The following is a 19,658-nucleotide window of genomic DNA, read 5'->3' on the forward strand; positions in this document are numbered from 1 at the left end:
TGACATAGTACCATGGCCACTAAGCTCAATACTGTGTATCCACTAGAACAACATAGCAGAAGACTATGTCCTGGAAAAAATATTCACAACCTTTACTTAAAATTTTTATAAATCAATAAAAATCAAAACTCATGAGTCAGACTGGAAAAAATGCTTTTCTTCCTCATTTAATATCCTGATTAGGAGCCACTGTTTAAAACGCTATGAAGATGTAGGTTTCTAATGCTATTTTATTATTGTAAGTACCTGACAAGTCTGTCTCGAGAGGGACAACTTCTATTCTGTAACTGTGCAAGCCTCACCAGCCACTCAATATCAATATGCCCCCCTTCACCAGAGTGGATATCTCAGTTTCCAGCTTCACACAGTGGAGCAGTGCTTTGAATGCTTCTTAAAATAAAGCTTCCAAATGCTTCAAGTACGCGCATTACACGTGTGTGCAAGTGTGCATGTTACACACGTTGGGGAGTATGCATGCTACACACGTGTGCTTGTATGCACATTATATACTGAGGTGTGTGTAGGAAGATAAAGAATACTCCAATAAGATTCAGAATTTGCAATTGCTTTCAGCTGTGCTTCAAGGCCTTTGACAATGGCAAACAAACCAACACCCTTTGTGAGCATTTCCCCTGAACTTAGCTAGAAGTGAATTATCTATTGCATACTCATGCTGAAAGGGTAGCTCCGTGGGTCAGGGATCAATGATACTAAATGCGTTTCCTTTTGGTTGGTTTCTCCAATGTTACAGTCTGAAAAATCAGACAAACGAATATGCAATCATTGTTAGTGCCCAAATGCAAAGGGAAGTTTGTGAGCAAAGTCCTAACATAAACAAAATTCCTTGTTTTAATTTAAAAATAAGAGCATGCTGTTTTTTGTTTTAGTTGAGACTGACTTCGGTAAACTTTGGTACTGAAGTTTGCGCTACAAAATATAATGCACGGGGGGGGGGGGCAGGTTATTCTCATCTGTTCTTTGGGATGTTGTCTAGATTTCAGATGTCCATGGGACTTGTCAAAATAGCCGTCCCTGCACTTTGCAGATGGTGCATTTCTTCCCCACATTCTCTCCAGACTTCCCCTCTTTCTACTTTCTACTGGCAAAGCTGCTTCGGCCGTGATTATCACGATTCTGTAGAAGAGGATGTAATTCGTCGGCCGACTATTTTGAGCCTGTCCACTAAATAAGTTCAGGATGAAGTCATTGGCGCAGAGGTGTCAGCTAATTGCAGAGGCAGACGGCAGAGAGAGCAGACTGAGGGAGAGCGCACCCTTACCCCAAGGACAAGTCTTTGCTCTGACACTCCAGAGAATACACAAATGAGCTCGCCAACTAAATTGCCTTCCTCCTCCAATATATGATCCCCTTCTCCTGTGCTGAGGCCACATTTTAATGAGTTGGTAGGTAAATACACAGCACAGTTGGGAGAATTAGTTCATGCTTGTACGTTTGCAATACTGAGAGGGAAATGAAGATGCAGATAGCAATTTGAATCTAATTTTCCACCTTCCATGGATGAAGGGTCACAGAAGGAAGCAGAGAGGCACTAGAATATGGGGGGGGGGGTTGGAAGACACTCAGACAAAGAAAACAAATGTCCTCAAAAAGATGGCCCTGTTCAGGGAGGCCAGCGAAGCCCAAGTGACTTAGATTCAAGGGGGGAAGGAGCTGTTTTCTCATTGTAGGCACTCGGGTTACTAGGGTTTATGCTGTTTGGGAACATTCAGGTCTCAGGGTAACGTGCCATCCTGACCCCTCTGTTGGCACCAGATGGAACCTAGGAGAACTAAGTGAAAGTGTAGCCCAGCAACTTTCAGAGTCAAAAGGCGTGTGAGAGTCAGAAGTTTTCACTGCTGTGGAGAATAGAATCCAAGCAGGAAGGTGAAATTGCGGGCAGCTTACCACCACAGACACCTGCGTTTTGCTGGAGGTTTTAGACAGTACTGTTTAAAAACAAACAGATCTGTGTGAGAAGTGGAGAGGCGGTGTGGGTGGACAATGTGTCTCCTGTCAATCTTCTTGAGTTCTTGAAGACACCATCTTGCAGAACTAAGCATTTTATTTTTATTTTGAAGCAGTTTTAAACTTAAAAAAAAAAACTCTCCTAGAATAGTGTCCCCCAGGTCTTAAATTGAAAGAAGAAAATACACTTGAACACATACTACACGTACACAAACACACACACAAACACACAAACATACACACATGCTACAGCATCCCAAGAGGAGAAGCAAATAGAACCCAGATCGCAGCTAGATAAGACAGATCGTAAATGCTTTACACAAAATAAAGGCAGCAGAGAGGTGTTGCAGACTCCATTCTGCTGCTTTTACTCAGCAATAACAAGTCCTAACTTTAAAGGAAAATCCTCAAGTCAATAAACAGGTCATTTGAGACTGAGTCTTAATTCACTGCGCATGTTTATTTAATCCAATCACTACACTGGTCTCTGAATATTATTGATTACCTATACTCTCCCCTTTCGTGTGTTTATTTCCTTTTCATTGTATAGCCTCAACACGGAAATCATTTATCATCTTTAATAGCATGCATGGGTCAGGACTCATCATCCTTCAGGAGTGTATTGATGATCAAACAGAAGCCATCTGTTGGTCTTATGTAGATAAGTAGCCGACAGTTAGTGTAGCTGACAACCCAATGCTTATGTTGGCATGACTGGGCAAGGAGGGATCCATTTATGGGCAACATGAGTGTACAGAAAGCAATTACAAGCTGACTATAAACATGTAGAGAGTTGGAAAATAAATGGGGATTATCTGAGTAAAAGAGATTATGACTTCATAAAATTTTTATTGAATGGAATGAATAGACCTGAGTTATGGAATTCACCAGAGTTTTAATAAAATCCATCATAAACTATCTAAGCAAGTGACAATTATGAAAACATCTCAAACAGACCTACCACACAGTGACAATGTTAGCCACAGACAATTTCTAAGCCTTGAGTCTCACTCAGATCATCAGAGTTTTCATAATCTATTTTATGCTTTAGAAAACACCTAAACCAAATATTTTCATTTGATTTAATATATTTACTTATTCAGCTGTTCTGAACTACCCACAGGGTTTTGCATAAGTTAGACAAATAGTCTATACCACTGATCTACATACCTATACCCAAATCAAAGATTTTTAAAGCTTTCCCTTAAGTTTCCCTACTTCAAATTCCATTTTGCTGCTTTACTTTAACCTTAATGATAAAACAGGATTATTTTTGGCCACTTTAACTTTTAAAATCCATTCCAGCCTCACATTCCATAATCCAGATATTCAGAGACATCTTTGATGATTATTTTATTCTCATATTTATATATCTGTGTTTTACTGAAGGCAATTCATAATTTTCCAAATCATTTAACCCCAGCATATGAAAATGTTGTCTGGTTCTATAAATCCACTGAGTCTTATAAAGGAACTGCTTCATGGTTTATTTTCAGAAGGTTTGTGCAATTCATAGAAAGAATGAAAGAGTCAGCTATTTCAGGGACTCTCAAATCTTTATTTTCATGCGTGGTTTGGGAATTTTAGGATGTACTGGATATTCTGACAACCATCATGACGGATCTCACTGTCCCTGCCCCACACTGTACTTGTTTGGGGTATTTCTATAATCTTGCTAGCTACTTTTCCATTTAGATAGGGATCACTCACTGTGACTTACTAGTTTAGATCGTGTTTAAAGAGGTCAGCCATGTGTGTGTGTGCGTTTTTTTATTTAACTAATAATAACTAAGAATAAAAGGAAATGTACTGAGTGAAGCAGATCAAACTGTCAACTTTCGGCTTTACAAGGGCCTTTGCTTTCAAGCCAGAGGCAGACTGCTCACAAGTAACTTCCCTAAATGTAGATACAGAGCCAAGGACGCTTTAGCATAACGAACAGAAGTTAATATAGTATCTCTTCTTGCACAAGACCTAGCCATCCCAAATTTCAGCAAAAACAAGGGAAGATCTCAACATGCCCCTGTGGATGAATAGCTCAGGGAAGGAGAATCATTCTTCTTAGAGGTTGTGACTCCTGGTAGGTTTCCTAAGTTTCAATTGATCCCCCAGACCTTTGTACATATGGGCAACACTAAGAGGATCTAATGATTTAAAAACAAATGACTAGACACAAAGGGAAAGAATAGAAAAGGAAGTAAACAAAGAAAAGTAGATCAGTGCAATGAGACTGAGAGGGGTTAGAAGAACAATGGACTTGTATAGATATAATCATATTTCATCATATAAACCTATGCAATTCTCAATAGGGTAAAAAAGAGATGATCTACCATTGAATCTATCCTGAGAACATATGTGCAAATCTTCCCATATTACTGGTGATCTATGAATCACACATGAAGATTGACTGGGGTTAAGATGGGTGCTGTCTTTGGGATTGGGATTCTTAGTCCAAAATGACCATTAATGTTGTCAGTATCGCTTCTCTTCTCTTGGAACTCGGCTGCAATCTAGTTATAGCTTTTGGGTTCTAGGATCATGAGGCTATTCCTCTCGTCTTTGTATGGAATATTGCCATATAATGTTTTGAAATCATTACATAATAAACAAAGTTAAGTGTCTTTCAGTGATGGTGGAAGAGTAACATGATGGCAGAGATTTGGCAATGGATTCTGTGGAGTGACTTTAACAATCCATGGCATTTCACACACGCCATGTAAGCTAAAGGTAGGGCAGACAATGAATGGACATTGAAGACAAAGACTTGGATAAAGAAATCGGAATCGTCTATAGAAATATGAATGAAAGAAAAGTCCTAAGGCTGCCCCAGACCCCTCGAACACCCATGTCATTAGGGTAGATATTCTTTATTGTGATTGGGCCAAGGTATTTTCTTCCAATTAGTAAAACTGCAAAAGGAATGTTTTTTTAGAAACTTTTATTGAAAACAGTACCTACAATGATACGTTATCAAATGTGACATCCAAGTTAACTTATACATATTCATAAATCATGCTCTGAGCCTCATAATTTGACAGAGTAAAATTTTTGGTATTTCTTATTTGGTAGTTGATACCTGCTCGGGGAGGAAGATTCATTCTTCATTAGTGGTATGGTCAAAGACAGCTTTTAGGATTAGGGTTGGGTGTAAATCTGTGAGGAACTGATTCTTTTCTTACTCCCTCAGGAAGAATACCATCTCTAAGAGTATGCGGCTTTGAACTAAAATAGAAGTTTACAATCATCAAATAATCATTCTTGGGCCTATGGGTATAATTATTAAGAGAGATTCACTGTCATAGCCATCTGACCCCTTGATCAAGAAGATATTAGTTGTTAATTTTCATGTGATAAAACTGGATGCTTGGCATAAGAGTGCGATTTTTTTGAATCCTGTGTTGAATGGAAGCAAATAAGAAAATAAGACATTGGATTAATTCAGGAAAAACAAAGAACTACTCAATTTGTTTTCTAATGTTTTCGGAGCAACACAGAGTGCATGCTTGTTTCTTCATGTTGCTTCTTTCAGTTGTTCTGTAGTTGTTTATTTGAACTACCTTCTAAATTATAATCCACTTAATCATAGGGACTGACGACCTGAAAGGAGCCTACTGTATAATGTTCCTATAAAAAATTGAGAATGATACATTTTATTTTCTACAATATTAGATCAATTCAATATGAAAGGGGCTTCAGCAGATCACATACCCAGCAAGGGAAAGAGATAAACTTCTGTTTTAGGTTTTGCTAAGCTGAAGCTTTAACTACCACATCCACAAACATATCACAGTCATCTATAAATAGAAGTTACCAGAAGAAGAGCTGTGTCACCCTTACAAAGCGAGAAGCCAGCCTTTTGCTGGCACCTCCCATAGCTAGATAATCAGGACCTTCTCTACTGCTTCCTTCAAAAAGAAAGGCACACTAGACCTATGTTGTTCTTCATGTCTGGACATTGCTTACGGAAGGCCAGCTCTCTATAGTATGTTATCACGGTGTACTGATCCTTTCTGGGAGACTCTCCTAACCCATGGCCTCTAGAATAAGAGAAAAACTGTTTTGTTTCCCTCTCATTAATGTCACAATCCTTCCCTACTCAGCAATTATGCAACATATGTGTGCATATATATGCATACACACAAGGGCTGGGTGAAGATTCAGGGGCAAAATCTCCTAGCTTCTCATTTCCTGCCATCTTGAGATGTGTTACAGGCTAATTAATTACAAACGTGTCTGCTAACTTTTTTAAAGGTCTAACAGTGTAAACTTCAATGTCATCTCAGCAGAGAATTCGTGCTAAACCTCCTTTGACTGGTAACCAAAGATGCTGCTAAAAACTGATTTTCCACCAGACTTGAATATTTGCTCCCATCCATTTTCCAGCCATATATTGGAATATCTTTCTTTATCGTCTATTGTTTATGAATGGAAAATTTTTGAAGGCCTATTTGTGGACTGCTCAAGGTTTATTTTTGGTTTTTTGAATACAACAAACCGGCAGAGTCTGGAGACAAAGGGGGCAGTGTTAGGGACATGTAAACATTTAAGTGGTTTTAAACTAATGTGAAAGGAAAGAGGAGGGCATCAGAGTAGAAAGGGTTGGAGCCTTAAGGGATGGCCAACTATATTACACACATTTAGTGCCAATGTGATTCCCCCAGCATCGTCAACAAGAAGTGGTTTTATTCCAAGCACTTAGAAGAGTTGACTGCTCTGGTTTCAAACATAAACTTCTTCATTCTTTCTGACCAGTGTGCTTTCTAGTGGGACTCTAAATTATGCCTTAGATACATGGATCTTTGCTGACACGATGCATCTTTTTATGTTCCATCTAAACTGCCATTTGATCATTTAGCAAAAACTTTAATCTTCTCAACGCTCTTGGGTTTCAAATTTTTGTGAGATAACACTGTGGTCATTTTGCCGAGTTCTAGAAATAGGCTGCAATCAGGCTCTGGGGAAACAATCATTTCGTGTTTCGATTGGAAACAATAAAAATAGTTGCTGCCCATTACTTTATATACTTCATTACTATTTTATTTTTATAGCCCCATTGACTCTGGGATGAATCATAAGTCTATGAAGCAGGTGTCATTTGTGTCATTGAAAAATGGGAAGATCCAAAGTTTGGATCTTTCAGAGGTGAATTCATTTCTCTGGTTCCACACAGTTACATTCTAGAAATTGCAGACAGAAGAAGGATAAATAGTCTTTGTTGTACACTCCTGTGTTTCAAATAGTAATAACCATTAAAGCCATGTCTATAAAACCAATGCTACTCATTTGTACTTTTTATAGAAATGTGTGCTTTTATGGGAAGAGTTATGTGTGACCCTGATGATTATGGCCTCCTTTCTCTTCATAAACTGTGCACCCTCAGACACACTTATAAGAAATATATGCCCAAGTACAATTGAGTGTCTTACTCTCTACCCAGTTTTTGCAAATTGTGCTGCCCAAGCTTCCCATTATGCTCATAGGAAATGTCACGTGTGTGCACTGTTCGCTCTGTACACAATTTCTGATAACATTTATCCTTTTCCTGATTGCCATGGTCCACCCTTCAAGGGCAACATAAAAACCTTCCAACTACTCCTAAATGGAATTCTGTCTTGTCTCCCAACGTTTGTATCTTTGATCTACAACCCAAAGCTGCATGTTGACACATGCCCTATCTCACCCCCAGCAGAAGGCATATACATCCTGGAAAATTCTCCCTAAAGGGGCGTGTTGTTTGGAACTGCTCAACTTCTCGAGAACAAGAGCTTTCATTCTAGAATTTTCTATCAGACTTATAACAAACCTCATTCCTTTGCAAATTCAATTCACATTTTTAATTCAATGCAATGAATTAACTAATTTAGTATTATTAAACCAGCATCCTGCCAATATCAGGGTGGAAAAAACTACTACAACAAAGTTTAAAAAGCCACTACATAGTTCCAGCTACTTAAGACAGAGAGAAAGACACAGATACAGCTGTGAGATCAGGCAACTTCCCATAGCAGTACAATGCAGCCACTGGTTCATTTCCTCCTCTGCTCTTTGGGGAAAGGGCACAACCACCTGTAGACACAGGGTTTCCTCTGATTGGATATTTGATCTGGACTACACAGGGCAGTACATGTTTCATGCTGTAGTTTTAGGCCCATGCATTTTACTGTAATTGAGTGTAGAAGGAGCTGCTTGTTCATTTGGCCATCCAGAACCGAAATAACCACACAGAAACTGTATTAGTTAAATCACTGCTTGGCCCATTAGCTCTAGCTTCTTATTAATTTAACCCATTTCTATTAACCTGTATATCCCCACGTGACAGTGGCTTACGGGCAAAGTTTTGGCATGTCTGACTCTGGCGAGGAGGCTCCATGGCATCTCTCTGACTCAGCCTCCTTTCTCCCAGTATCCATTTAGCTTTCCCTGCCTACTTAAATTCTGCCTTGCTATAGGTCCAAAGCTGTGTCTTTATTCATTAATGGTCATCACGGCATATAGAGGGAACTCCCACATCAATTGAGTTGCACTTTCTTGAATAAGAGAGAAAAAGTAGTAAAACAATAGCCCTTGTCTGTGTCAGAGATCTGTCCAATTCAGTGCAGAAGAGGATAGAAACCAATGTGCTTATCCACATGTGATGTGCTTTTGGAAACCTAAAAATCCGGCTTCACTGTGCTTATGTATGTCCAGACCCCTTCTGTCTTTGGCAGGGAGAACACTGTGTGTGAGGAATAACTAAAATCTGACTTGCACAAAGTGAGAAAGCTGGGATCCTAGTAGAACCACAGCTGCCACTCTTTCCCTGTTAGCCGTGGCATTTTTCTAGGGCAAGTGGTGTTTACAATGTGTTTTGAAGAAGGGAAAAGATAGCATGGCTGACATGGACTGGAAGCTTGTCCCAGAATCACTAAGAATAGTGTCGCATTTGACAGGCAGCCAACACAGCCAGCATGCTTACCCTGCAGTAAGCTTGTGCATAATCCTGATGTCTTTCACATTGAAAGAATTCCTGAACTCTGTGTGTACTGCCCCGAGGATCAGAATGCTGCTTCAGCTGCTTTCGCTCCTCTGTCATTTGCTTTCTGTTTTTGTTTCTTAACAAAGTACAAAATAGGCATGGATCTTAAAGGTACAACAGCTTTCGGCACGGCTTCTTTTTCTTTTTCTAAATCCAAAATAAATTGTATTTTTTTTTGTTTGTTTTTACTTGTTGATGGTTGTGCTGTTTTTTCTAGACAAGGTTTCTCTGTGTTAAAACCTGGTTGTCCTGGAACTCACTTTGTAGACCAGGCTGGCTTCGACCACTCTGAGCTCTGCCTGCCTCTGTCTCCCAAGTGCTGGGATTAACCATGTAGTTTTTAAGGAATTAGGCTGTAGCTCAGTGGTAGAGTGTTTACCTAGTGTGAATGATGCCCTGGGTTTAATCCCCAACATCACAGAAAGAAAAGAAAAAGTGAATTAATAATGGAAAACAAGATTTCACTTGGATGTGACGGCAGTGATGGTGCCAATGGAGACCAGAGTAATCCAGATTTTTGTATAATGCGTATCTAGCAAAGTCTGCCATTTTGTGATACAGGTTGCTAAATACGAAAAACTTACACATTTATTTGCGAATATTTCTGAGACATTTACTTTGAAATAACATGTCAATTCAGCGTGGGTAAATAAATATGTGTGAGTCTTCTTTTATGTTTCTTAACTTTCGGGTTTTCAAGTTCAAAGACTTAGAGCAGTGGCTCCAAACCACTGAATTGCACTTCCTTGAGAAAAAACGTGATGACACATAACCTGGAGAACTGCAAGGAAAAAAAGAGTCAGGCATCGTGAATGAGAGGAAGAAAAGGAAAGGGAAGGAGATGAGCGGAGGATATTTAGGGAAGGTACCAAGGAACCTTCTCTATTTATTTCGTTCCATTCTAGCCAACCTTCCTCTGAAATCCTTAAGCCTTGGCACCTGGCCCTACTTTTATCCATTTACCCAACTTCGTAGGTAGCTGGTGAATCTCATCCGCAGTCTCTCCTAGATTAGAAATCTCTTGCAGGTGAGAACACATCCTATTTTCTTTTGGTTCCCATTTGTTCTTCACTTCCACCCCCATAGCATCTGACATTTGAGGACCTGATCATAGCAGTGCTTCAGAAGACATTATGGGAACTGAGAGAAGCAAGGCCTTTGCGCTTCCCTGTGGCCATCCTCAGTGCAACCACTACCAAAGGGGAATGCAGGAGTTGGTGAGGAAGGAGAAACACCCATGCTGACTCACAATGTCTCCTCTCAAAGGAGAATCAGATTGAAGGGGGAAAATTGGAAATGCGCTCAGAGTCTGTGCAACCCTGTCCCAGTTCCCAGGAGGAGGTGGACTATTAACACAGCCAGTTCTGCAAGGACAGACTGGTTTGTGACTCATCGACCAGTCAAAGTTAACAGCACATAAGATAAAAACAACCAAGTCTGCCTCAGCTGCACCAGTATTAAACTAGGTGAAATACAGCATTTCTCAGGAACAGGGACTTTGCTCCCTAAAAGTTCTTGGAATAAATGACTCCTTAGTTCTCCTCTTTTTCCCCTTAAACTTGTTTGGTCTCTTACAGTGTTAATGGGAAAAAAAAAAAAAAAAAAAAAAACTCAGTATCAGATCTACACTATTCGTTAATTAGTAGGGTTAAGTGAGGGTTGCTAAGACCTAAAACAGATCATGGATTCTACCACAATGATCATCCCTTCCATGGCAGGAAGTAAAAATCACATTTATAATATCATTTGTCAGATTAACATACAACATATTTGTTTAAAAGAACTACCCCACAGTTTCCCATTCATACACAGCTCAAACACACATAGATTCAGCCTTTTCCGTTAGACGGTGTGAAAGGTTAAGAGAGGTGATACATTTACATCTTCTTGGCAGATTTAAATATTTAACAGCACGTGTCTAACGCTTAGCCTTTATGGACTATCATTCAGGGACATATCACTTTAATCCTTGCTACAATGCTGAAAGAAAAAAAAGAGTTTGAGAAAATAAAGTTCATTGAATTTTAGCAGCAAACTTGAAATACACAGCTAATAATTTAAAAATGACACAAATGCCCACACTTTGTAAAGAAAACACAGAAATATGAATGTTATTTCTGCTATGTGTACAGAGGAACTAGGTGAAGAAAAGTTTTCTTCTCATGTTTCCAAAATATAATCAAGTCCTTATTAGAAACTAAATTTTAGAATACCACATTTCACATTTACTGTATGCTTTGAAGTTAATTCAAATTGTTGACCTCTTCTTCATTTGTGATGTAACCTTATTGCTTTAATGACTGCAGAAATATGGAGAACAGGAGTAGTGAGAGGTTTCTCTGTCAGAGAAGAGAAACAACCCCACATAATGTGTATATCCTGTTGAAAGGAAGGATGTCCCTGCTTCAAATACTTGTATTTGCTTCTAAGTGGCATTTCCATGCCAGGATTGCCATAGCCTAGTGGGTAGCTCTGAAAATTCCTGAGTTGCAATAGTGACTGTAGTTCACATCACATAGAGTACCCCGTGTTCAGCATGGATAAAGGTCCCAGGCTCACTAAGCAATCTGTCTTAACTAGCAACCTCTGCATATATGACATCATTATGCTGTTACTCAGGAGTTTCTTATTAAGTGCAATTCTTCCAAGGAGAAGGGAGGCAAAGGGAGGTATCAAAAAACTAGAAATATGAGGTAAGGTAATGATTTTAGTTGTAAATTGTTTACTCACTGTCCTAGTGATAAAGAAGTTCCTTTTACTCGTTTATTATCGCAACTTTCTTTTTCCTACGAGGGAAAAAGAAAGGGATCTAATTGCAAGGACTTTGTGTAGCTCTTAACACTTACTGAGAAAACACCTACATGAAAGACCCAAGGCTACATTTTCTTTTATGATTTTTAGTTAAAAGCAATTCATAACACTTGTAAACACGGAAAAGGAAAAGTACAACATTGTAGCATGCCTATCACTGACTTGATGTGGGATACCATGTCACTGTCTGCAACCATCTGGGCATCGCTTCCTCTTCAGCAAAATGGAACGTTTGTCAAAGAATAGTTAAGCAATAGACTTAATAGTGGCTTGAAACAAAGAAAATATTTGGAAGATTGGTAGAATCACATCAATAATAAGGGATGATTCTTTTACAAGGTATGGAATTTTTAAATTCCTAGTGCTAAGTAAAGATGATTACAATTGTAAAACAGGACTGAGAAAAACAAATTTACTTTGATTGGGTACACTGGCTAATATATTGTCTTTTTATCACTGCTTTCATCAATATTAATAAGGTAAAGGCTCAAACTGCCAAAAGGGAAAGTGTTACTGACTGTAGAAGTTACACATACAATTTTATGCTCTGTCCCAATGTTTTGGCTCTCACTGGTTTGTTAGTTTTTATTTCAAAGCCAGAAGTTTCTGACTGTTTTGGAAAGTTTTAACTATAAACTTCATTTAGTTAACTCAACTCATAAAAATTTGTTGATGAAAACAGACAGATATACATATAGACACCCATATCTGTATATGGAGTCACTCCTGTCATTATTGGGTCATAAACTTATAGCCAAGCCAACCATTAAGAAAAAATTTCAATTCTCTATCTAACGTCTTTGCCTCTTGGGTGGGTCAAACAGGGTACAGTAAATATTAAGGATACAGAAGAATGACTGGAAAGTTTATCACAAGGAAGGAATCTGATATGTATTTGAATTAATGTTTCTTTTATATTTGTTAACTTTATTCTATTTCCCTGCAGGTTTAAATGTTTATTTGGACACTTGGTTACTGAACACAAAATGAATAACTCAACAAACTCAACTAACAATGGCTTGGCTATTACCAGTCCTTACAAGACATTTGAAGTGGTATTTATTGTCCTTGTGGCTGGATCCCTCAGTCTGGTGACCATCATTGGGAACATCCTGGTCATGGTTTCCATTAAAGTCAACCGTCACCTTCAGACAGTCAACAATTACTTCTTGTTCAGCCTTGCCTGTGCTGACCTCATCATAGGTGTTTTCTCCATGAACTTGTACACTCTCTACACTGTGATTGGCTACTGGCCTTTGGGACCTGTCGTATGTGACCTTTGGCTAGCCTTGGACTATGTGGTCAGCAACGCCTCTGTTATGAATTTGCTCATCATCAGCTTTGATAGGTACTTCTGCGTCACAAAACCTCTGACCTACCCAGTTAAGCGGACCACCAAAATGGCAGGCATGATGATTGCAGCGGCCTGGGTCCTCTCCTTCATCCTCTGGGCTCCAGCTATTCTCTTCTGGCAGTTCATCGTAGGAGTGAGGACTGTGGAGGACGGGGAATGTTATATCCAGTTCTTTTCCAATGCCGCTGTCACCTTTGGCACTGCCATTGCAGCCTTCTATCTGCCTGTCATCATCATGACTGTGCTGTATTGGCATATATCCCGGGCAAGTAAGAGCAGGATAAAGAAGGAAAAGAAGGAACCTGTGGCCAACCAAGATCCAGTGTCTCCAAGTCTGGTGCAAGGAAGAATTGTAAAACCAAACAACAACAACATGCCCGGTGGTGACAGTGGTCTGGAGCACAACAAAATTCAGAATGGCAAGGCTCCCCGGGATGGGGTGACTGAGAACTGCGTTCAGGGAGAGGAGAAGGAGAGCTCAAACGACTCCACCTCGGTCAGTGCTGTGGCCTCCAATATGAGGGATGATGAAATAACCCAGGATGAAAACACAGTTTCTACTTCTGTGGGCCATTCCAAAGATGACAACTCTAAGCAAACGTGCATCAAAATTGTCACCAAGACCCAAAAGGGTGATTCGTGCACCCCTGCGAGTACCACTGTAGAACTAGTGGGGTCATCAGGTCAAAATGGGGATGAGAAGCAGAACATTGTGGCACGCAAGATTGTGAAGATGACCAAGCAACCTGCCAAAAAGAAGCCTCCTCCGTCCCGGGAAAAGAAGGTGACCAGGACAATCTTGGCTATTCTGTTGGCTTTCATCATCACCTGGGCGCCATACAATGTCATGGTGCTCATCAATACCTTCTGTACACCCTGCATCCCCAATACGGTGTGGACAATTGGCTACTGGCTCTGTTACATCAACAGCACCATCAACCCTGCCTGCTATGCACTTTGTAATGCCACCTTCAAAAAGACTTTTAAGCACCTCCTTATGTGTCACTACAAGAACATAGGCGCTACACGGTAAAAGACCTTTATGAAAGAAGACCTGCTTTCAAGTGGGACTTGGGATGAGGAACAGAGACAAGAAAGCTGTCTGTTTATAGCTGATTTGCCATTGCACTTTACAGTCTCACTGCAAATGTGCAGTTAAGGAGCTCTATTGTGACACTCTTACCCTGCCCATGCTCCAGTTTGAAGAAAACAAACTCAGTAAACTTGTACCTTATAAACGCTGCCAGTTTAAGAGACAATGAAAGAGACACGATGACATTGTGGGTCTGAGAAAAAATCTAGACTATCTCCTGCTCTCTTGAAGAAGGGCTTCTGAATCTGCAATCATGTCTCTGCACAAGAAGAGTGACCTTGTTTTTCTTCCTATTGTCCCTACGTGTCTAGTGAGGAAGAATGACATGCTAACACAGAGACCTAGACACAAGGAAGCAGACACTATACAATGAGTGATATGAAAAAAGAAAATCAAAGAGGAAGCGGAGACGATCTGCAGAGCATTGAGCACATTCTAGGCTATGCTGTGCTCTCTGATGAGTTTCAGTGTAATCGCTGCTTATTTCTTCTCTCCTCCCTTTTCCCAATATGAAAAGCAAGAAATCATAACAACGAAAACCCAGCTAGGTCATACTATTTTTTCTACTATTTTTGTAGGTTCTGGTTTTATATTGGGTATGGATAATACCTGCAGGACTTCTCCTTAATCTGGCCAGAGTCAGCCATAAAAATGGACGCTCTGCCTCTCCCTACTGTGTCCTTGCATTGCTCGAGGGTATACAAACCTATAAGGACTTCATTCACTTGAGTTCCTTTGTGTGGAATATTTTCACCCATCTGATTTTTCTTCTAAACTAACCTATCTTAACAGATTAGTCTGCCTAAGACATAAATATGCTTGGGAAACTAAAGTCATCTGAAATTAAATTTTAATTACTTTAGAAAATGGTCAGTCTAGTTGGGGAAAGTTCACTGAGGCCAGATGAATTTTGAAATGAGAAAACAGAAGGTCAGAAGGGCGATCTGTTTGAAATGGAACCTTCCTGACCCATGTGTCTGACCGTGGTAAAGTGTACAACATGAACTCCTGAGAGTCAGCAGCAGGAAGACGATGCTGCTTTGCTCATTTGAAATCTTAAACACGATTACTGTGTCAACCCCAAGAAGAAAAGACATTCATTATACTCCACGTCTGTTAATAGATGATATTCAAATTATACTCAAATGGTGTTTTCTATAACCAAGCTAAGACATAGGGGTGGGGGAAAGGGCCATGCAAAAAACATTTACTGATATTACCTGTTTCATGTTCTTCAAATTGTCTTCAAATCTGTGTAAGATTATATTGCTTCAAAATTCTCTAATCAGGAGAGTTTTATATTAATCTTCATGGTATAAATATAGCAGATGGCCAAACAGCGGCAAAACATGCCCACCGGATCTGATGGGAGCATTTATGTAGTTTTTGTCGTGCCATTTTTTTTGGCTGCATAATCTGATCACAGATAGCTGTCACAGACATGATTAGTAAAGAATAGCATTAAACAGATCATATCTGTGCAAGAAATCCATTCTTGATACTCTAAATAAATACAGAATTATATCGATCCACATTTACCTAGTTATTTTTGTCTTCATATATTTTCTCCCATTATATGTGATGGTCTTCCAATCAGATTTTCTAAGTGTGGGCTTAATGGATAGAAATTAAAGTTATAAATTCTTTTTTTTCAAAGTTCAGGATTAAACTGATGAGCTTTGATTACTTCTCTGTCCACCCCAAGATTGTTGCAAGGCAAATTGATCAGTCTGAAGTCCTAAGACTTATTAAAGTTATTCTGTGTGATTTTGCACATCAGCATCATCTCACCAAGTGGAAGACAAGGGATATGACAACAGCAACAAACAGTGTTGTAAGCTAATAAGAAGCAAATTGCTAAGGATGTATGTTTTTATCCTTAATGAACATAACTTCTTCTTTGAGTAATTTCAGTTGTTTTTACCTGAAAATCTCCCATGCGTACAATATAGCATTGGTTCAAACAGATTAATTTAGTCTATAATTAGTTGATGTAGTTCCTTTAGTTCAGAATCACTAAAATGTAAATTCTGAATTTTAAGACCACATTCATTTTTTGTGTTGTTTCTTCAGCTAGTTGAGTGGAGAGGACTTCATTCCAATGTGCTTCTTGGTCTCCTGTAAGAAAAGTGATCCATTAGCTAACTTTCATTTTAAATATGTTATATACCATTGTGATGCAGACATCGCTTCCATCAGAACCACCACTTTGGAGGCCAGGGATCAGGGTTTCTCTCTGTTTAGATAAAGGCCAACTCACCATGAGCCACTCTTTGTCTTGCTCTGTGTCTCTATTGTATACTTCCCTTGATGCATTCTGTGCCTGATAATTTGTCACAGCTTCCACGACTTTATTCAACGGGAATCTGTCAAAGTCACGAAAAGAATGAAGACAGACAAACAACCATGGACACTTTCTCTACCAGGATCAGAAGATAAAGGAAGGACATTGACATAATTGGAGTGAGAGTGTCTTCAAACATCTGTCTCTGTTGTTGCAGAGGCAATTTTTACTCTATGGACACTTAGTGATCTGTTGAGCTGTTTTGATCATCACAAGTGGGAACAGGCATTTGTATGTAATGAGAAGGGAGTTTGGATGCTGCTGTACAGGTTATAATGCACAAGATAGGCTTCCTCATCCCCTCCCAAAGAAAATGATCTGGCTCAAAATGGCAATGGTACCAGGACTGAGAAAGACTGGTTTCTAATAAGGAATTTCCGGAGGGTCCTTTCTTAATCCTTCATTATATACAAAAGGATTAATGCAAATTGCTTACTTGTTAGACTAAAGCAAAACTCACTCATCATCTAACAGAAACACTCCCCCACTAACTATGGGATTTGGAATTCACGGATAAAAGCACAGACCACATCTACACATCAAAACCAGCAGCTCTCACGCACCTGGAACATCTGGTTACAGCGTCATGGATGCCAGTTGAGAGACTGCAGGGCTGTCCATGAACATAGCTGTTTCTAGTCTGATCAGTTTCTACTGAAAATACCTTTCTTTTTCAAACTAACGAAGAGCCCTTTAAAGAAACAACATGACTCATCTCCTTTGCTTTCCCTGGAAATGTCAGTAGCTCTCAATCTTTTATTTCTTTTCTTCTTGTAGCGATAATGTAACTATCCCAGAGCTGTATTGTAAAAAGAGAAGAATAAGAGTATGAAAAGAACCAGTTTATGTCTGGAGAAAAGTACTGATTGCCTCTTGACCAGTTCATCATTCCCTTAATCACAGATTCTAACTATTAAGACAAGGTCATCAACGTAGTAAGTAATCTGTCACATCCTTTCACTGTCTGCCACTCACTGCTTTTGATCATGAAGAAATGGCATGAGGGAAGACTAGATTTCAAAATGATGCCAACAGTTATTCAGCAGTGCAGTCAACTTTTTTTTTTATTTAGTTCATGGACAGTTGCTCCCCTCCTCAATTCGATAAGATCTCTGTCAGCCACCATAACACTGGTGTTGCAAATAGATTAGGAAGGCACCCACAGCTGGATAAACTTGTGCAACATGTATTCTCAGCATGTATATACAACGCCATGCCTCTCCAGTAGGCTTCCCTTAAAAGGGTGCACGCTGTAGCATGAACTCTGTGTATATTTAATCTATCTTCCCATAATATGCTGTATGCTTCCTATATATATTCTATAAATAAAATGTATAATAGAAATACATATTTCTGTATGCAAATAAATATATTATACACAAAATTGTAACAGGCACTCTGGCATATGTGTTGTTTCGTAGAATAAGGGTAGAGTTAATGCCTTCCATTTTCAAAGAAAATCATATTTTGCACCAAGGGAAGAGATTTAAGAGCAGCCAAACTCATATCCACATTAATATTCAACTGATTTATCATTGAGTGTCTGGCACTGATTTTAGTCATCTCTTGGAGGAATACATTAATAAATCTTTCTGGTATCAGCACATGTGACAGCCAAGATTTCGTTCCCTGAGCCTGTCAAGTCTGCAATGAGAACCTTCCCAGCTGCTGTGGGCCCCACAGCTGTGTTGATCTCCTGTCTGATTGCCCTGATGAGGCTGCAACCAACCCATTCTCAAAGAGTCGCACTCTCTTCCAAATTAACTGATTTTAGTGAAATGAAAAATAATCACACTGGGAGAAAAGGATGACCTTCAGAGGGTATTTTCCCCCCTGACAAACAAGGTAAAGATGGCTCAGGCAGTGTGCTTCAGAAACCACTCTTTGAGCATGGGTCCAACAGCACAGCATCCCCTCCACGGCACACTAGAAAACCTTACTGAACTACAAAATGGCAGTTCTCCCAAAGAATTTAAAACGTACATGGTTTGTTTCAGAGATTCTACATTTTCTCCACACCATTCCCTTTTCCTTCTTCACTGTTCATTGTACTATCTACATTCCTCAGAACATGCCTATGGTCCAAAGCATAAGTTTATTATTATAAGGGATACTGGTTAGATAATCTCAAGAAATATTTACATCTTACTGTGAAATATATATCTACACACACACACACACACACACATATACAACAAACATTGTGGTTATATTACAGTATAAACACCAAGGCATGCCTTGGTAGGTAGTAATGAGGCTGTTTGTTTGTCTCAGCCACCCCGAACTGAAATAATCACACAGAAACCATATTAATTAAATCACTGCTTGGCCCATAGCTCTAGCTTCTTATTGGCTGACTCTTACATATTAAAATAACGCATTTCTATTAATCTGTGTAGTGCCACATGGCTGTGGCTCACTGGCTAAAGTTCCATCTGGCTCCGGTGGGGCTACATGGCTTCTCCCTGACTCCGCCCTTCTTTTTCCCAGCATTCAGTTTTCCCCCACCTAGCTCTGTTCTACCCTATCAGGCCAAGCCAGTTTCTTTATTCACCAATGATATTCACAGCATACAGAGGGGAATCTCACACCGTTGGTAGAGACTATTTCAACTCATTTTAGTTTCATTCCATTCTCTTACTCTGGAGTCTATTCACCAGCTCAGTTTTGCCTGCATGACACAATTAAATCACAGGAACTGGTGTTCCCAAAATGACATCAAAGTCAATTATAAAAAAAAACTGAAGGGAAAAAATGGTGAGTTCCCATTGGTTTCCTCTTGCTCTGGTGAAATATGCTCACTTCATAGTCTAGAATTTAAATGATTTTGTGTAAATTAGGTGTTGGAAGCGAAACTTGCCTGAAAGTTACAAACACTGACAGGAGGGAAACATCTTGCCATCATCCAGAAAAAAATTTCCCAGTGCCAACAGAACTCCAGTTGTCTCCAACAAAAGAAACAGTGTGGCCAGTGGTGGTATTTAGTATTCAGTTAGCTCCTTGGGTTTGATTACTTACTGTTGTTTGTTGTTTGTTTTCTGTTTGTTTTTATTTAGAGATGGTGTCTCCAGTAATC

At 39.4% G+C, this 19,658-nt stretch overlaps 1 protein-coding gene across 1 annotated transcript in view; it reads left to right on the forward strand.

Moving 5' to 3' along the window:
* Chrm2 (cholinergic receptor muscarinic 2) overlaps nucleotides 1-17,966 on the forward strand; it is a 120,651-nt gene extending 102,685 nt beyond the window's left edge. The window contains exon 3 of the mRNA XM_050148041.1: nucleotides 12,738-17,966. Coding sequence (XP_050003998.1) covers nucleotides 12,778-14,178 — 1,401 coding nt within the window. The 5' untranslated portion in view covers nucleotides 12,738-12,777 and the 3' untranslated portion in view covers nucleotides 14,179-17,966. The remainder of the gene's footprint in view (nucleotides 1-12,737) is intronic.
* The last annotated feature ends 1,692 nt before the right edge of the window (nucleotides 17,967-19,658 follow it).

Source organism: Alexandromys fortis, unplaced genomic scaffold, assembly GCF_014885135.2.
Source record: "Alexandromys fortis isolate MF-2015 unplaced genomic scaffold, M_Fortis_MF-2015_v1.1 scaffold_57, whole genome shotgun sequence".
NCBI classification, from domain to species: Eukaryota; Metazoa; Chordata; class Mammalia; order Rodentia; family Cricetidae; genus Alexandromys; species Alexandromys fortis.